This window comes from Cyrtonyx montezumae, unplaced genomic scaffold (assembly GCF_038088225.1).
Source record: "Cyrtonyx montezumae isolate F1298 unplaced genomic scaffold, pur_monq_1.0 scaffold_13, whole genome shotgun sequence".
Lineage (NCBI taxonomy): Eukaryota > Metazoa > Chordata > Aves > Galliformes > Odontophoridae > Cyrtonyx > Cyrtonyx montezumae.
In genome coordinates this window covers 8,944,218-8,964,353 of record NW_027071859.1, presented here as the reverse complement: position 1 = coordinate 8,964,353, position 20,136 = coordinate 8,944,218, and the positions used below count along the sequence as shown (strand labels likewise).

At 44.7% G+C, this 20,136-nt stretch overlaps 1 protein-coding gene across 8 annotated transcripts in view; it reads right to left on the bottom strand.

Annotated features, from left to right (window-relative positions):
• The window catches only part of PUM2 (pumilio RNA binding family member 2), a 55,953-nt gene extending 37,998 nt beyond the window's left edge, over positions 1–17,955 (bottom strand). For 7 of the 8 annotated variants that reach the window (XM_065730658.1, XM_065730661.1, XM_065730663.1 and 4 more), the window contains exons 1-2: positions 17,875–17,955; positions 1,290–1,358 (exon numbers count right to left, since the gene is read on the bottom strand). In XM_065730658.1, coding sequence (XP_065586730.1) covers positions 1,290–1,340 — 51 coding nt within the window. In that variant the 5' untranslated portion in view covers positions 1,341–1,358; positions 17,875–17,955. Of the gene's footprint in view, positions 1–1,289; positions 1,359–17,849 lie in introns of all 8 variants that reach the window. The other variant, XM_065730659.1, reaches the window with a different exon arrangement.
• Between the last annotated feature and the right edge of the window lie 2,181 nt (positions 17,956–20,136).

The following is a 20,136-nucleotide window of genomic DNA, read 5'->3' as shown; positions in this document are numbered from 1 at the left end:
TGTTTTCAGAACGATGGCTGCAGAACTGCACATCTCCTGCTAACAGAGCTCTGGTTCACTTCTTTATAGAGTAAATTAGCAGAGAATTACAAGATGGAAGGAGATCAATGATCATTCCACATGGAACAACACATCTGGCTCACGTTCTGCAGTCCCAGTCCTGATACTGACTCACAGCAGACCCTGTTCAGATGGAGACCTTAACTTCTGGTGGACTTCCAGCACGTATCCTTCCCAAAATACTTGCATGAGGATTTACAGTCTTCATTTCAGCCATGATGTGAGAAGTAAGACCTAACAGCTTCCCGACATCAAGAAATGCTGAATTCCAGTGGGGGGGGGGGGGGGAACAGACCAAAAAGGGTAAAATAATTAAAGAATTATATGGGCAAGAAATTAATTTCAGATCAGAAAAAAAAATTAACAGAAGACAAACTGAGGAAGAAGACTACTTCCCAACAGCTAGAAGCACGTCATTTGAAATAATCATTTAATGAAATAATTTGGTTTTTGTCAGTTAAGTTACAGTTTCCCTTAAGCATGAAGTCTTATAATTATCTTCTAAAAATTAAGAAGAAATAGTCAGTGGTTCCAGTATCAAAAAAAAAAAAGCTTATTATCATCCAGCAAAACAGAAGGATTGTTATTTACAATCTTTGTTTGATGTAAATTTATTTCATTACTATGTCCTGCCAGGGCAAGTAACCCTAACGGATGGTGATTACTTTTAAAACAGTTCAACTCGTTCAAATACAGTTCCCTAAGTCATTCCCTACGATGTTCAGATCTTCAGAAATATGCTGGCAACTGAAATGAAGCAAGGACTGAATCAAAAAACTCCTCTCCATTGAGATAAGTTATATAATAGCCCTTCTACTCCTGGTTAAAATGTTATTTTAAGGAGTAATTGTCAGTAAAGGCATCCTAAATTACCACATTCCTGTTAAGTCGTGCCAATGTCTTTTTCTGAAGCCAAAATTAGAGGTGGCAGCTGTTGCACTCGTTTAGACAGTGACAATGGAAACACACCTCATTTCATAAAATAGCACAATGTTTTAAAGAAATTACATGGTTGCTTCCCCTTGAGTATCAGTCATCTGATGAGACTGTGGTGACACCACAGTTATCGAGCATCCCAGTGTTCTCACAAGCCACTTAGATCCTCAGTGGCCTGAAAAATCAATTTTCTCTTATGAGAAGCTCTTTACTCAGCTTGGTATCATTTAGGAGACTCAAACAGCATCAAAATTTTCACAACTCCAACTGGATTTTCAGTCCTTGATAATTACCTCTCCCATTCCCCGAGATTCTAGGGCAAGAGCTTGAAACTCATGATTCATCTCATCCACAGATCGAACCTGTAGGAGGAAAAACAAAACAGTGATCTGCTACATAGTCCAATACATTTTCAGAAGTTTGTAATATTCAGGATTCTTAACGGTTGAGCACATGATGAAAACTGCTAGTGAATCTAGGCTGAACATGACTTCAGGGAATGGACACATTTGTTAATTACCAATTTAAGTAGCAACACTTACACAGTACCATGCAAGAAATCCCATGGAAGAAATTAACAATTATAATCCTTGTATATCCAGACAGAGGTTGCTCACCACAGAAACAAGGCCCAATGTCACACTGTCAATCAATACAGGAAAAATGAAACGCAAGAACTGAACATACACTGCAGAAAGGAGAGGAGTGGCTGCACACAGTGCAACTGAGAGCATCTGACAGATGGAAACTGTTTTCCTTTCTTTTGTCTCAAATCTTGCTTTGTAAGGCCTTTTCTGGTGACAAGACTCTGACTGATAACTGCCAATTATCCAGATGGGTGTAATGGTGCCTCAGTGTCTCTGCTTATGCTTGTAATGATAAGCAGAAATAGGGGCAATTAGTCTTTTCTGGGGGGCGGGGTATGGCTTGGAAAAGCTGACCACCACAAAAAGACAACAATGCTCCTGCAAGGCAATGAAGGCGACATCCTCTGCTGGCTTATCTATTGGGCCAGATATGTCACACAAACAAAGGGAAAAGAAAAATAACCTGAGAAATGGGAATAAAAGGCCTTCACTGAACCAAGGATTTTGGAGAAGAATTCCTTGAGAAGAAAAACTTTCGGAGGAGAACACCCAAAGAAAAAAATATCTTTGACGGAGAACTCCCGAAGAGAAAAAACTTGGCAGAGAATTCCCTGAGGGGGAAACCTCTTTGGAAGAAGCCCTTGGCCTGCTTGCTGCCAACTCCCATCCCCCGCGGTGACCAGACAAGTTCCTGAGATCAACAGACCTACTACAAACCTTGCTGGATCCACGGTGGTGATTATATCTCTCTTGCTTTCTGCCAAGACTCCTTGCTTTTTTTCTATCGCTCACCTTCCCTTCCCCATATCCCTAAGCAACTAGTATTTGTAATAAACTGGCTGGGCTAACATTTGACCCGTTGCATCTTAATCTCACACCGGGCATACACATAATCAAAGAACCTCGTCTCTCTCCTTTATATTGGAGTGTGTCAGAGCATCAGCAGCAAGCTGAGAAACACTCACCAGACAAGTCACAAAAGCAGTAGTTTCAGTTACACTGAATTTAGTTTCACAGCGAATTATGAAATAAAATCAGCCCCGTGACCTTTTTTCCAGAGATGCTGCTACTTAAGGCAGTGAGGTTGATTTTATTCATGGAAACACTGAAATCAGGTTGCCACGTGTCTTTAATGAAGCTGAATGCATTTTTCACGTGAATTAAACATTCAGTTATTTGTAATTATGTGAAACACACTCTGGCTTCATTAGCTCCGTGAAATAATCCTATTTTTGTGCAAGTATATGGAAAAATTACCTGCAGAAGAGTATTTCAGTAAGAAAAACTCAAAATTCAAGTGTTGAAGTATTCCAGTTTCTGAAAAGAGAATTACTTGCACTGACAGCCGACAGACGTGAGAACCTTACCACGTCACGCACCTCAGTTTCAAACACAGCACATTAGGGACTTGCCTCAAAATATCCAGTATTTCAATATTCAAATTCAGGGAGGTGGCTGAGTCACCATCCCCAAAGGTGTTCAAAAACCTTCCGGATGTGCAGCTCAGGGACATGGCTGAGCAGTGGGTTGTTCCAGTAAGGGCTGTATGGTTTGGTTGTGGTTGAACTCAATGATCTTGAAGGTCTTTTCCAACCTGAGTGATACTGTGATTGCATTTGGTCTAATGGTATCTCTGAGCAATACCTGAAGCTAATCCTTCCCAATTGTGTTTATCAAAAAAGACTGATGGATCAAAAAAAGACTGACGGACAGTCAGCTGAATACGAGCCAGCAGGTGGCCAAGAAGGCCAATGGCATCCTGGCCTGTATCAGGAATGCTGTGGTGAGCAGGACTAGGAAGTAATCCCGCCCCTGTACTCAGCATTGGTGAGGCCTCACCTCCAGTACAGTGTTCAGTGTTGGGCACCTCAGTGCAGAAAGGACATTGGGATGCTGGAGCAGGTCCAAAGAAGGGCAACAAGGCTGGGGCAGAGCTTGGAGAATGTGCCCTACAAATTGAGACTGAAGGAACTGGGGCTGTTTAGTCTGGGGAAAAGGAGGCTGAGGGGAGACCTCACTGCTCTTCCAGTATCTGAAAGGTGCATAAAGCGAGAGCAGGGTTGGGCTCTTCTCACTGGAGACAGTGACAGGAAGAGAGGAAATAGCCTTAAGTTGTGCCAGGGGAAGTTAGGTTGGATATCAGGAAACACTTCTTCACAGAAAGGGTTGTGAAGCACTGGAAAAGCTTCACAGGGAGGTGGTTGAGTCACCATCCCTGGATGTGTTTAAGAACCGTTTGAATGTGGTGCTCAGGGACATGATGTAGCAGTATGGTTGGGTCGTGGTTGGACTCCATGATCTTTAAGGTCTTTTCCAACCTGAGTGATTCTGTGATTCTATGAAAAATGCTACAACAAAGAAAGCCAAGCCTGGAAATTGTCTTTTATTGTATTACCGGATCTAATAGCAAATACTTTTCCACCATGCAACAAACTTCACAAACGAGCATGCACACTTCCAAATCTCTACGAAAAGACAATCAGGAGAATGGCACAGGTAACTCTTCCCAGTTTTAAGTCAATTTTCAGAAACTGAAGTCTTCTGAAACTATAAATAAACTTCAGTACACCAAACTTTCATTTTGCTCACTCTCTCCTTTCTTACAAGCATGAAATTTAAGTTAGTGTTATCTGCTGCTACCAGCAGCAAGAAACATAATAGTCTACAGCTGCAGCAAAGAGGGTCTCCATTTTGTTTCCCATCAAAAAGAGCAGCCCACAAAATACCCTCCTGGATCATAAACACAGGTTTAACAGATGAGCTTACAGCCCAGAGGAAATACAGGCAGCACTATTAGGTGCAGAAGCCCTGCTTTCTTCAGCCTTACCCTGATCAACAGCAGCAAACATCTGTGGTGCTGGTGACCCAGTGAGATGCTCCAGGTACAAGGGCAGCCCCATCCCCCACCGTCACTCTTTGCTGCTCTCCCTCCACTTGCCAGCTACCTGCTTTTGGAATCAGCTGCCAGATCTGTAATCTCAGTCTTCAGAAGTTGAAAGCAAATAAGCATTTCCTACTATGAGAAGTATGGTTCTGTTTTCAAAGCCAGGCTGGATGTGGCCGTGAGCAACCTGGTCTAGCAGGAGATGTCCCTGCCTATCGCAGAGGGTTGGAATGACATGATCTCACAGGTCTCTTCCAACCCAAACCATGCTGTGATTCTGCGATATTTCCAATGGTGCACAAATGCATAAATCGGGAGGCAAACACCACTCTCACACACTGCTCTTACAAGGCTATGTGCCAACACTATGAAAGGGGTAAAAGTTCAGGGATACTCTTCAACAGCTCCTTTTCCCCTGCCACAGAAACATGATATGACATACCAGCACACATTAGTCCATTATTCATCACAGTATTAAGCATGAGGTTTCGAGAGAGATCAAAAATAGTATAGCTTTTTTTTTAGAATACAGACTTAAAACTCCCTTTATCTCCTCCTCTCTAAAATGCACAACATATTTTATGTTTAAATATCTATGCAAAAGCTTTCCTTCGCTCTATATTTAGAGTCCCACAGTAGGTATCTCATTTCTGCTCTGTTTCTCGACTGCCTTGCGCTGTGTTGACCACACAGCCCTCAGCCCTGAAAGCCACAACCTCCAAGCAGTAAGCAGAGCTGATGCTGGAGGTAAAAAGGTCAAGAGAGCTCCTGCTGAACTGCTGCTTAAGGTAACTGCCACTTCTGGAATCCAGGCACCTAAACCCAGGTGTAGGGAGAAATATCTGCTCCAATAGCCCAGAGTCCTGCTGGTGTTAAGTGCAAGCAAAGATCACCTCTCCCATCCCAGGCAAACCGCCATGACAAAGAGAGGGCTGCACTCTGCAGCTGAAGGTGCAGCACCAGGCCAGGGGCTCAACACACACTGCTGCTGCTGACTGACAAAGCTGGACTGGAAAGAAACAGAAGCTGCTGCCTGCACTGCCAACGCTCCGATGCAAAACAGCTTTCCAGCAGCTTTCTACAGGTGGTGGCTCTTCTGCAGCTTTTCTTGCCCCACGTATGATAAACTCTTGTGGTGGGCTCCATATTATTAGGAAATCAAACTAGTTTAAGAACACAGCAACAGCTGTACCTGGATGCACAGCACGCTGCAGTTGTGCCAGCCCTCTGGTCGGGTTAAACACTGCCCAGGCTTCTTGGGCTGACACAAGAGAAGATACACAAAAAGCTCATGTAACATTTCAGATGGGCAGCAGGCTTGATACTAATAAAGAAAAATATTTTCACAGAAATTAAAAGCTTTAGTAGAGATTTATAACAAAGAATAAGGGAAAAGTAAGCAACAAGCCTAAACTGCAAATCTAACAGCCTTTATTATCAAGTATTGTAGTTCAGGGTTGTGAATAGTTTTTTAATCCAGAATATTTGTCAGATTTCCCAGTTTTTTTATACGCAGGCCAATCAGTCACATGTCCAGATAACAAAAACTCTTCGGCAGTCGAATACACAACTACTACAGTCAATAAAGGAACACTGCACATATGTTAGTAACTACTGAATATTTTGTGTCATGCTTTAAGAGCACGTGGTGTTTGTTTGATTAAAACGGCCTTTGGCTGGATGCATCTTCCCGTACCTTTGAGACATCAAAGAAGCAGAAGCTCTCTTACTACCAAGACACCCAACAGAGTTTATGTTCCTGGGCTACAAATATCTACTTGAAAATCAGTAACATCTTTTGAGCAACATCTATGTCAGTACTGGAACTGCAGGACTCAGTACTCCAAATTGAAGAAGCAGTCCAAGTAAGCAACACATGCTAAAGACACTGAGGACAACCACCACTGAAGTTATAGCATCATCCCACAGTTCAAATCTCAAAACAATGGTATTTTCCTCCCATTAGATTCTTTAAAATTTTCCTTGCATCAGCATCCTTAAAAGTAAATTTTTGCAGGCAAATTCATCACTTAATCCATTTCAGGTTTCTGAACTAATAGTCTGAGATGTGTTTTGTTTACACCACATGATCATTAACACGGTCAGACACTATCAAAAACAAACCTAAATTTGCCAGCTCAGCTCAACCACTTCTGGGTCTTAGTGCTTCTCAGAGTGCAAGTTTCAGAGTCCTGAGCAGCAAGAGTGAAAACCACTGGGTTCTGATCAACTAAAAGCTTGATGTGAGCCAACAAGGTCTGCCTGCATCACAGAAGGCAAACAGTACCCTGGGCTGCATCATCAGAGCAGAGTGCAGCAGGGAGAGCATGGGATTGTCCCGTGACCCCCTGCTCTGCCCTCATAAGGCCCCTTCTGGTGTACTGTGGCCAGGTCTGGGGCCCCCAGTACAGGAAAGATGCAGAAGTGTTGCAGCAGGTCCAGAGGAGGCCCACGAGGGTGAACGTAGGGCTGCAGCACCTCCCTTATGAAGAAACGTTGAGGGAGCTGGGCTTCTTCAGCTTTGGAGAAGACTCCATGGAGACATCACTGAAGCCTTCTGATACCTGAGGGGAGCTTACCAACAGGAGGGAGAGCAATTCTTTACATGGTCCAATAGTTCTCAAGAGAGAAGAGATATAGATGGAATACTAGGAGGAACTTTATTCTTAAGAGACTGGGGAGGTGCTGGCACAGGGTACCAGTACCCAGAAAAGCTGTGGGTGCCCCATTACTGGAGTGCTCAAGGTCAGGTTGGGTGGGCCCTTGGCAGCCTGAGCTGGTGAGGGGCAAGCAGCAAACAGCAGGGATTTAGGAATGGATGATCTTAAAGGTGCCTTCCAACCCAAGCCCCTCTATGATACTGCAAAGAAGAAATACTCAACTAAAGCACTTTCCAATCTGCTAAAGAAGGCAAGCCACAACAGAGTACAGTGCTTGTAACATCCAAGGCTTGTACACAAAGTAACCCAACTCTCCACTCGCTTGCTATTCTTTCTTTCAACAGGAATGCCTGCAGTCTGGAACCACACATGCTGGAAGAAGGAACTTCCTACACTTAAACTGGAAATAAAAATATATGTACGTCCTCAAAGCCTGCTCCCTGTTACATCGACCCATGTCATCAGAGGTGGGTGTTGGTGGCATGGTACTAGAGTCTGAACCTTCCCACCAATACCCCATTACATCTGTTGCCCTCAATTTGACAGAAAAGGGTCTGAAGCAAAGGTGTGTCACCGAATTCCTCCATGAGGAAAAAAACTGCACCCCAACGACACTAATCACCATTTGCAGAACATTTATGGACACCACACAGTGGATGTGGGCACATTGAAGTGGTTGGTACTGAGTTTCAGCACTGGCAACCACAGGTCACCTCATCTGGCACAGATTTTTATGAGCACAGCATGCAGGCTCTTATTCAACGCTGGTGAAAACGCACAGCTAACGGTGGTGGCTGTGTTGAAAAGCAGTGTTTTGTGGCTGAGAATTTGCTCAATCCAATGGCATTATTGTGCTCTTTGAGTCCACTCTATTTTCCATGGGAATAAACAAGAGGCATTACTTTCCAAGCAATCTATATAACTAAATTGGATATAATCTCAGAAGACACTGCCAAAATTGGCAATTACAGATCTATTTCCCTGTCCTCCACCAGCAGGACCACACAAATCATGTCTAACAGGACATCACCTCCCTGGAAGATGCAGAGAAAAATGAAATATCTTTCCCCCACTTCAGTACTGTTTGGTGGTCACAGAGGCTCGGCACCATTCTGAAACCCTGGGATCTCTTCCTGGCAGTGAAGTGAAGCATGCTGCGGGAAACAAAACAGCACTTGCTCCTCACCAACAACTCTTCTGCCATTGAGAAACTGCTCTCTTCCTCGCACAGACTTTTATACCCATCTCTCCATCCAGCAAGTGTTGCTCAGGGAGCAGCAGAACCATCGGTAACAGGCTTTCCCAAACTACCTTCAGATGTCCTGAAGTTCAGTACTTAAATCCTTACAGTCAAAAGCAGGCAGAACTGCCAGCCTAACCAACTAATCACATGGCAGTGTAACTGTAACGTGTAACTATTACTGCTTGCTCCATCTGAAGTGATATATACCAATGCATGCAAGCACATACAATAAATGACAAAATTTCAACTGCAGTTCTAACCCTGCTTATTATTTAATCGGTGCTGTCTGCTCAATACACACACGTTACAAGTTGAATTTTTTTCTTATTTTAAATATCAGCACTTTTCTTGGTAAGCTGCTCAAGTAGTATCTCCTTCCCATCCAGCAGCAAATGCTACAAGTGATGCAACAGCAACTGCAGGGAACCTAGGAGATTTTTCCAACCTCAGCATTTAATGCCCTAGTAAAAAGCTCTGTTAGTGAAAATTAACAATACACAGCTACCTCTCTTAGGAAGTGTGATATTACACTGCTGCACTGTTGATAAGACACCAGCCTTCATTATTTTACTGTTAGCTTTTATTTAAAAAAAAAGGTTAAAAAGTGAACTAGATGCTATAAAAAACTTCAAATTTGCCTTTTCTGAATGAAAATTAGACAAAGTGAGCTATGTAAGAACTAAAGACAACTTACACAACACAGTGTGACATTACTTGTTATTATTTCCTTCTAACAAAGAGGCAGTGACCTTTATTAAATGTACTAGCAGTTGGTAATGAATCAGAACAAACACAGATGTACACACCTAGAATGAAGTGAAACTTCCCATGAGCCTTCTGCACTGCAACCAAGACTTCCACTTGCTGATGTGTTAAGCCAGCTAACAGAAAAGTGAAAGTAACTTGGACACAGGGGAATAAGCAGCAGCATGGTTTTGGCAGCAGGGGAACGCAGGGGTGCTGTGCTCCTGCAGGTCAGTGAGCTCGCAGTCCTTATCCCAACCATGAGCCTTTTCTCATCATGTTTTCCCTCCTTGCTCATCTGAGGCAGATCAAGAGAGCACAGAGACGGAAAAGAGTTCCAGCAGTGTGAAGCCTTGTAGGTCCTTTCCAACCTAATGTATCTATGAATCTATGAACCACCACGTTTTCTCCAAGAAGGTGCTGAAGGGAGATGAAGAAAGGGATACGCCTAGCTCTGTGGCAGTGAGCTGAATCACAGAGAGTACAAAGAGATGCAGAGCTGTAAGCCCTCTAACTCCACTGCAAAGTTTATGGATAATTTCTTGTTTGAAGGACAGCTGCTGTCAACACACTTTTCTGCATCACCAACATGAAGTCATAGTGAAAATACAAAGTTTCAAACAGATGCCAGCCTGCTTCAAAATCTACCTTGATTCTTCCAGGTGTTATACTCTGCATGAGCTCGTGAAGAGCAGAGGAAGTTATGCAGAGAACAAAACCATGTTTGTTCCAATGCATTTTAAGAATTACCATAGGCAAGAGCACATTTCCTATGTTATCTGTCTACAGCAGAGAAAAGCAGTTTCAGAAACTGTACTTATCAATTTTTTCAGCTGTTTTCTAAGGATATTCTCTCTGGACAACACACCTACTGAAATCAGCAACACTCCTACAGTCACAGATCCCTGCATCGGAAGGGACCCCTGCTCCTTGGCTCCATACAGGACCACCCAAAATCCAAACCCCGTGTAATGTGTTGCCCAAACACTCGTTAAAAGACTTGCTGCTGTGCACAGGCAGCCTTCCAGCACCCAAACACTCCCTCCTTTGCCCAGTATCCAACCAGAGCCTCCCCCAGCACAGCTGTACACCATGCCCTCAGGTCCCTGCCCTCATGGTTGAGGTATCTATTCCACACATGACACGCTCAAAATACAAATCACGTATCCGCAAAATTCAGTGCTCTCATTTTCCTCTCTCTAGCTAAGGAAATACACTACGAGTTCTGAATGCTCTTCTGTTAAATCACTCAGTTGAAATTGTGTACTTTATGCAATTTTCAATGAAAGAGATGGGAACAAGTTACCTCATTCCCAAGGGGGGAATGTCAAGGCTGCCACCAGAACTGTGGCAGTCACAAGCTGCTAATGTGGTGCGGTCTTTAACACTCATGGCACAACACACAGGACATTCGGTCTCTTTTTTCAGTGCACAAGAAGTCAACATCTTAAAACTCACCCCCAAAAACCTCAGATTTGCTACAAACTACACAGCAATAGCACAGCGAAAGGCCTTGCAAGTAACTTATTAAGAAGCTTAAACAAGAGTATACGTTTTCCAATCAAACCGCAGCTAACCAAAACTGAAAATACTTTCAGTCTGATTTCTCTCCTTAATCAGTATTGCTCTGAGAGTTTTTCTGGTTGGCAAAGTTGAGAAGCAACTTAAAACACGTGTCTGGCATTCACTTACGTGACTTCTAGCCACGTGGATCTGAACATTATTGCAGTTAAATAAAACAGCAACATGAACATCAACACTGAAAAATGCGGGAAGACAGCGCTTGTAATGAAGTTATCACAGCATCTGTCAACTGCAGAAACAAATCAATGATCTCCAGAATGGCTTTAAAGATTGATGTGAACTTTCTGGGCAGAAGGTGGCATCGATGAGCTGATGCCCAATGTGAGCTTCAAACACGACGGTATTTATGTGCTGTGATGTTATTCAGCACTCAGAAAGTCTTCAATATCTGTCCATGAAAGGCCTTTCAAAAAAGTAGAGATATATATTGAAACATCTGAACTTTTTTTTTTAATAGAAGACACCAGATTAGGAAATGCAAACACACGGTCTGCAAGATCACTTTGATTTCCAGGGATGGCTTTAAGTGGATTCTATAAACAGACGAACAAATGATTCAGGAAATGTGACTCCCACCCTAAGGGTCAGGAAACAGATTATGTTGTTCCCCACTGGAACGATGAGATGAAGTTCACTGTTCCAAGTATGTCTACATGCCTGTAAAATTTCATATGGGAAAATTATTTCCCGATTTCCATTGCACAAACGTATCTTATTTGAACAAGAAAAACAGCTTTATTGTTTAAAATCAAGGCAAAGTTTTTGCTAGCCATTGTTCATTTTATACCAGAGGCAACAAAGCTAAACATTTGCACATTTTATTAATAATACCCATGCATTTATTTTGTGGCTCCATGAACTCTAACACAATCCCATGCAAGTCACACTGAACCCTTGCACAAACTGACCTGTAGATTTCCTCCTCTGTAGCTCCTGAGCTCAGTGAACTTCTCAGTTCTCTGCATCCAAAAGACTGTGTGTGAACTCACAGAACTGCTCCCTAAGTCTGTACATTGCACCAGAGATGAGCTGCAGCAACCAAAGCCTAACTGCAGTCGGGCGAAAACGGCTCACCTTCTCTGCATACAGCACCACTCTCCTCTACGAGTATCAAAAAGACTGTGACAGTCACAGCGTTTCTCAGAGATAAAGCAGTTCCAGCAAACCAAGCTGTAGGAGTTCGATCTTTTTACCATCAGCTCTCACCTTCTTTCTCCCCTTTACTGGGGGAAGGGAGAGCAAGGATAGATAATGTCATATTCAAATTCATGTCTCAGTGTAACTAAGGTGAGGAACTGCTTATATGCCTTTGCAAAGAGGAATGGCAGTAGATTGGGAAGACAAGGAAGAAGACAGAGCAAACATCGTGCACAGTGTTGCCTTGCTGCTTCTCTTTGTTTCAGCATGTGGCAAGAACATTTGCAAGTACTCAGACATCCAAGAAAGTATATCCTGAACTTCCAAAAACCCACACTGCCATCGTAAATCCAAATCCTGACTGCTGATCCCTAACCTATGTAATTCTTCACACTGAAGCAAGGTGAATGAATGAGACTGCTAACCTATCTGCAGCCCCAGAGGGATGTTAACAAAAGGATGAAGCACCTGCAGTGTTTTCTGGGGCTTGAGGGAGAGAAAAAGGAAGTCAAAAGCCTGAGTGAGTCTCTGTGCATCTCAGATTAGCATCCATTAAGCCTCAGTACTCCCATGGATCTCACACATGATATCCTTCCCCATGCTGTGAATGGCCTCTAACACACCCACAGATAGCTGACTTCTCCATTATCTCTTACACAGGACAAAAATTCTTCAGTATCAACAAAAGCAAACATGAAACACCCCATACTAGACAATGTTGTTCTGCCTTAGGCTTACCGAAATGCTCAGCTCTCGGCAGACATTTCAGATGGCTTTCAGGAGATCCAAACAGCATTTCCCTAGTCCTCCCAGGAATTACTGGCTTGGAACTCATCAAGTGTATTTATTAACTTATTATGCTGACTTGCTTAGAAAAGATTCCTCAGCTTCCACCAACTAATGGGAAGATTATTCAAAATCCACCAGTAATGGCAACCGAGTTGGTGTTCCTCTTGAAAACAAACTGCACACAACTGTACCAACTCCCTTCAAAGTGCCACAGCATCAGTCACAACTCACCTATCTTCTGTTCCAGAAGGGAAAACACAGTTTTTCTGCACTCTGCATTTCCCTCAGCCTACTCATCGAGCCCTCAGGCTTATGCTAATTTCTTGCCACAAAACCAGCAGGGTTTCACACAAGCTAATCCAGAAAGCAAGAAGTTCTAATGTGCTGGAAATAAGGACGGCTTGAGCTATTTTTACCTGAGAAATCCCCACTGTATTTGCAAACTTACACTTTTTATTTTGCTTTCTGTACAGATTAAGTTCCTAATGGAATTAAAAGAAATGGCTCGCTCTATTTACATCAAAAATGCATTTTTAAATCGTTTTGGTAGTCTCATGTTATGTGATTTCATTACATCGAGCTAAAAAAAACAACACCAAATCCACGATTTTAAGATACGCTTGAGATAACGTATGCTGCACATTTCAGCAACTTCATTTTTTACTTCTTAGACAACTTCTGTTCATCCACTGTATTTCTCAATGTTCCTTGCCATCTCTAGATGCATTAAAAAACTGCACACATTCCCTTTTTGAGATGCCTATGCAACACTTGGTGAGCACAACAGAGAGCAGTTCCACTCTCACCACAATCCACACTCATCTAAGTGCGAGGAAACATTCATCCAGTACTTCCCAGTAACACTGCTGGAACTCGGTAGAAAGAGTCATTCCCTGCCCAAGTTACTAGAAAACACGTTCTGTTCATGATATTTACCTGCTGGAGAAATGCAGCTATGTTTTGGAGGACCTAGGCAACCATTAAACCAGGGCCCAGCTTATTGTGTGCCTGTGCTGCCCACTGGGGATGGAAAGCAGGTGGCAGAAGCATGAAAACCCGCACAGCTCCCTGTGCGTGAGAGAAGGCTGGCAAGAGAAAAAGGAAAAACACACCAACATTTCTGCATGTTCAGGAAATACGTCCATGTGAACACATACAATGCTGCAGCAATTTGTATTTACACTGCACTAGAGTTTTAGTATTATTGTAATACAGAATGTGATACAGCAGAAAGACGGATGTGGGCAAATGGGGGAGGAAAAACTAGAACAGTAATACCAGAAAAAAATAGTCAAAAGAAGTTTAAGAGTGAGAAAAAGAACAGATTCTGGAAAAACAAAACAACAGAAAAAGCAACAGCTATCCTTGCACTCAGGAAGAGCCAATTTTGCTCATTTATGCTCGCTCCTGTATTTACTGAGTTCTCGGAACACCTCCAGGCTCCCTGCAGCATCACAAGAGTCACGGGGTAAAGCCATTCCCAGCTGAAAGACAAAAATTAAGTCTTCAAAGGCAAACAAAGAAGCTGTACCAATAGCTACACAGTTACACAGTCAACACAAAACGACCCAGCCATCTTCGGGAACGCCTCCTGCAACAGCACGACCCTGAGGGGAGCTGGGGCTGGGCAGTACTGACACTGCGGCCGCGGGGATGGTGTCAGCAGTGCTCCCACCTGCACCGGGCACTGCTTTTTTACACCGTTACTCAGCACAGTCTGTAAAGCCACTGCCATCCCGTCTCATTTTCCATATTTGTAGACTAGGAAATGAAACAGCACAGAAAGCACACAATCAGAAATGCATCTCATTCTTGCATGTCAGCTTCAGTTTTTCTTACAACTTGGTACGCTATGTAAGATTCTAACGAGGGAACAGACATAAAACTTCTGTGGCATTCTGATGCATTTTTGGGCTTTCATGAAACAAAGATTTCAGGCTCAGATTAAAATGAACTTTGCCAAGTCATTTTTGAAGCATTTAACTCTCAGCTCAAAACAAGCATAGGCGACAGTAAAACTCTCTCTCCAATATTCAGAACTTCTGGGCACATGACCACCTTCACACGTATCTACTGTAACCGATGTGTTATCAATCTTTTAGCAGATCTTGAGGAACTAGACAACTACAAATATAAAACCCAAGATCTCCTCTGCAGTCCTCAACCGTGTACTTTTTGTGGCAGCAAGCTCATGACTTCCACTTTCAAGGCCAAGGAACGTCGTGCTTTTTGTGCTGAACAAGAGCATTACATCTGAACTGACACATCTGGAAACTGCAGAATGGGAATAAGGACACTTTGATGAGAAGATGCAGACAGAAGGGAAGTAGAGCCCTCTAATCCCTCTACACCTACACTCTGCCAGTCCTGTATGGGAATATACATGTGTGCATGTGCAGATGCATGCTAGGAGGACGGATGTCATTAAACTTGAATAAAAGTCTCTCTGTAACTTAAGAACTCCTTTCACTGCTGCAGTACATATATGCTTTATGAAACAAAGTTCCTGAAATCACTTCAGCAACTCCCTTACACTACCAGACAAGCTCAGGCCAGCATGCATGGAACTAGCCAAAGTAATGCACACCGCAGAGGATACAAACACCAAGATACTTTGAAATTCTCCTCAAAGTAACATGGATGAAAACTAAGAGTGAAGTCCAAGAACGCAGGCAGACACCGCCTTTATTTCCATCAGGACTTATATGCACAGAGCTCTGCAGCAGAAAGACAATGAAGGTCTATCACCTGCAACCGAGAGCTTTGCCACTGACTCTGCGAAGCAGGAGTACCTTAAAGCTGTACAGCAAAACCAAACTGAAGAAAAACTACAAAATTGGATTACCTGTATCAACGTACATAAATACATGCTGGAAAAACAGCACAGCCTGTACAGGACAGATCCATGCACTAACACTTCAGAGTTTAGCTTGGAACTCAGATGTAGAACTAGATGCACAATTTAAAGTTTGGGTTACAAAAGATAGACCTTTTGTCATTTCTGAGATCGTCATCTTAACACCTTCAGACGCATCTCCTCTGTAAGGATACAACTGTTCTTAAATCTGCACGCTTAGGAAAAGAATCTGGTAACCACTAATGAAATTAAATCTTTAAGATGCTTCTAGAGGTAACACCTGGCCCTGATTTGTAAGGCAGACATTTCCCAAACCAGCTCAGGAAGCACTTGCCTGTTAATCTGAAAGTGGGATTTACACTGAACCTTGCTAACATGCTTCAGTATCCAAGCCATTACTGCAAAAGAAGTTGCACACACCTTGCTTGAAATTACACTGCACACAGTAGAACCAAATACATTTTTATGTTCTGATGCCATTTAAAACTCTCTGCTACCAAAGGATGGTGAAGTGCCCCAGACTTCACAGTCAGAAGCACCGCAAATGACCGCACAGCTGTACTGGCTCTTACGGGCTGGGGAGAAAAGGAACCTCACAAAAAAGACTTCTTGTGCCATTTCTGGGTGAGAGCCTGGGCACTGGCACGGCTGCACAGCATGCAATAATCATGACAACAGCTATGTTATGGCTGGGGATCATCCACATCAGGATGAGGAAGTGTTTTCAAGTACATTTACCAAAGAGAAGGAAGGTTGATAAAGCTCTCGCATACCTATACATGTGATCCATGCAATGAGAAGCATTTATAAAGTGCAACCACTCGACAGCTTTACAAACAAAATGCAGTGTACTGACACACATTTCACAGCAGGCCTCAACCCAGAAAGAACACAACAGAATTTAGGGTTCTCTTACTGCAATGGGCAGTGCAGTGTTTGTTGCCCTTCCATGATCAAAAAAGGCATGAAGACACACAACCCAGGAGATTATTTAAATTCCTGCCTATCTCCCTCTGTGTATAACAACTTGCTGGGATCAAGTTGGAGATTTAGAAACCACTGTACAGAGAAAAAGAATGGAGAAAGCTTTTACAAAACTCCATGCTGCAGAAGATTGTGTGCACTCTCGTATCATTTGATGAAGCAAAACCAAGAACGTATCCAAAAGCAAATCAGAAGATGCTGTCACAAATCCCATCTAGCCCACTGTCCTCAGCAAAGGCATGTCCTGCTCATATGCTCAACCCAAACACCTGCCCAAGGAAGCTCTACCGAGAGCAAACTGCAAGGCAAACACATGTAGCTTTGCAAGTGCACCACAACCATATATAACACTTAATACACACTGCTGCTGTAAGAGATAACTTCTTGTTACAACACAGGCAAGTCCAACTTCTTCAGCCAGCCGCCTCGTGTAGTAGCAACCACAACATCAAATATGGTTACAGTGACCTCAGCTCTGTGTCAACACCCCAACGCTGGAAAAAAACATTAAGTAATGGAGTGGATAATACAGAAAGAAAAAAAAAAGGCTATTTGCAATTAACGACAGAAAAAAAACACCTATTCAAATCCTATATACTTCGCTAAGTGTGACATCCATATATTGCAGTGTCTTACAGGCATGTGCCTGCTAACCGCTCTGCTGGGCCAAATTCCAGATTGGGAGCTCTCTGAGCTCTCGGGAGAGCTGGCAGGTGACTCGGTGCCCTTCCTACATGCGCACAGCCCAAAGTACACCGCCGAATTACCATCTCCCCTTCGCTCCACGCCTCCTTCTCCCGCCAAGCGAGCGCATCCGTGCTCGCACGCGCACGAACGGAGCTGCGGATCAAAGAAAGCACAAAATAACCCGTGAAAACGCGAGGCGGTCGGCGTGCACGCAGCGTGTGGGTACCCCGCACAGAGCCTCAGTCGGGAGGCGACCGAGAGAATTAAAAACAGAAACTAAAAGCCATCTCCGGGCGCAAACGACAACGCCGAGGCGGACGGGGAGAAGTTTCACGGGTCGTGCGGCCCACGCAGCGCTCCGCCCTTCACGGCTCCGTCCGTGGGACCGCGGGCACGGCGGCCGTCCCCGAGCCGCGCGTGCGGCAGCGGGCTGGGAGCGGAACGCGGGGGCATCGCACCCCGCCATCACACAGCGCGGCTCCCGGCGCTCCGCCCGCCCCAACAAAGCCCGCTCCGCGCTCGGCCCCGCTCCCTCCGCCCCGCTCCCCCCTCCCGCTCGCACCTCGGCGCCGCGAGCACACAAAGGCGGCGAGCCCGCCGCGCAGGCCCCGCCACAACATGGCCCCCCTCCCGCCCTCTCTCGCCGCAGACAAAAGGGGGCTGGAAGAAGGGAAAAGGGAGGGGGGGGGCGGCCTACCCCGCGCGGCCCCGCCGCTACTCACGGGCTGGCTGGCGGCGCCGCTCGCCGCCACGGAGCCGGAGCGGGCCCTGGGACGCCGCCGCCGCCGCCGCTCGCCCCTGCCGCCGCCACAGCGCATGCGCGCCCCGCGCCGGGAGGAGGCGGCGAGGCGGCCCCGGCTCCTTCCGCCGCACACTGCGCGTGCGCAGCCCGCCGCCGCCGCTCCTCCCCTCAGAGCGGCCCCTGCCGCCGGGCCCCGCCCCTTCGGGTGGGACGCCGTTATGGGTGCTCTTGCGGCGGTGTCCTGGTGGGGGAAAAGTTCGCTGTATGCACTGTCCCGCCGCCGCCTTTGTCTGGGTAGCGGCCCCTGCTCTTTGCGAGAGAGAAGGCTCTGAGTCACTTCAGCATAGGCTGAAGGAATCCCTGCTAACGTTGTCCGAGGCGGCTGCAACAGCTGCTCTGTATTATACCAGCTCACACCCTTCCGAGGGTCGGGTCTGTCCTGGGTAATTCTGATCAGCCAGAAACTGTGATGGTAAAGCACTCAGGAAGGATTTAGTGCGTGTGTGATACATTCCTGCATCAGTCTGCTCCTCAGCACTGGAGAACCCAAACTGATCAAGAAACAGCAAAGCGTTTTTAGCACAAGCAGTCATGGATTTCATCTGAGAAATATTTGTTATTTCCTTGATCATTTTTCTACAAAGTTAATTCCATAAAAAACCACACACATCACAATTTAATAATATCACTGAAGTTCTGGGTCATGTTTTAGAAGTTCAAGAAAAGTCTTATCTCTTTCACCTTTCCTCTGAGTGGAAAACTTCGAATTACTTAATGCTTGGCATACTTTAACTTACTGTCGCTCCATTACGAAATGCTTTTCTTATCTTTCTTTTTTTGTTAAGGAGATATTAGCAGCTGACTGGGCTCTGCTCACACTCCAGATGTTTCTGATAAACTCTGCCAATAGTCTGACTGTTTTTTGTCCTGTGAATAAGCATCCTCAATGCCATCCAAATATATGGCCTGCGGTTAGAAAAGTCAAGGATATGGAGAATCAGTGTGCTGCTGCCTTCCTCCAGAGTCTTCCTGTGCCACCTTGGGACAAGCTATGTAATCAAGGAGCTGCAGTCCTAACCACCCCACTCAGCTGGTGTTTAATCCTAATGGTGCTTACGTTCTCCAAAATCACAAATGTCAGAGCCCAAAGCTCTCCGTGTGAACAAAATTTCTCTTGGAGTGCAGGAAGTGCACATCCTCCAGCATCTCTGACGTATCATGCTGTTAGACCTAGCATGGCGGCAAATAATTAACCTGACTTAATTAAATCAAAGGCATTTCTCCATGGAAATTAAACAAATCGATACAGTAGACCTTCTGAAAGCATCTCTAGAAAAGACACAGGTCTCTATGGAAAGTGGCACTCTTTTAAACCGGCGTGAGCCCCCCTATGCTTCCAGGACTGGGGAGCACCCGGATTTGATTCCTTCACTCTAGTCCTGCAGGTCTTGCCTTCTTTACAGAGTCATGAAAATCAGCAGGCAGCTATGTCTGTCCTCTGCTGCAGGGAACAGTTCGAACCTCTGCCTCAGACCTGCTTGCAGTCTTATCAGTGTGAGGAGCAATCATAAAGGTCTTGCTTATCCTCTGAAATAAGAGTCACAGTTCACTACCTGCCACCTTCAGGCTGCGTAGCACTAGGGGTCCAAAGTGATTACAGCTATCTGTCCACACTCAAGAGCAGGGCCCTGGAGTGGCAGTGCATCCCCCCCAAGTACATCCCTTGTCACCTACATCTCCGTGAGAAATGCTGACTCAGATGAACACTTTATGAGTTCTTGGGAGCAGGTCCTGTTTTGATGAAGTTATTAATTTTCCCACATGCTGCATAGTACATCTGGCAGCTCATGAACAGTTCTGGATTCCCCTTTGTCAACAGATATACCCTTAATTAATAATAATAATAAAAATAATGGAAAGACCACCTTCACAAGATTCATTGCTGAATGCATGGCTGTAGGAAACCATTGGTATTTCATGTTTTAGGCCAGCAGTGGCTGTGATATTTAGGAGTGTATTCTGAGATAAGAGCTGTGCCCAGTGCCCCAGCGTCGCCTTTGGCCAGCCTCTCCCTTGGGCCTCATGCATTAAACATTGTAGATTTCATACGGAGGGACTTCCCACCCACACATCCTTTTTTCTCACCTTTGCTTTACAAACACAGACTTCCCATGGCCATCCACAGCGCTAACTCAGAATTGCTTTTGCCTACACAAGCTGTTCATTAATGCAGTTCTTGCTG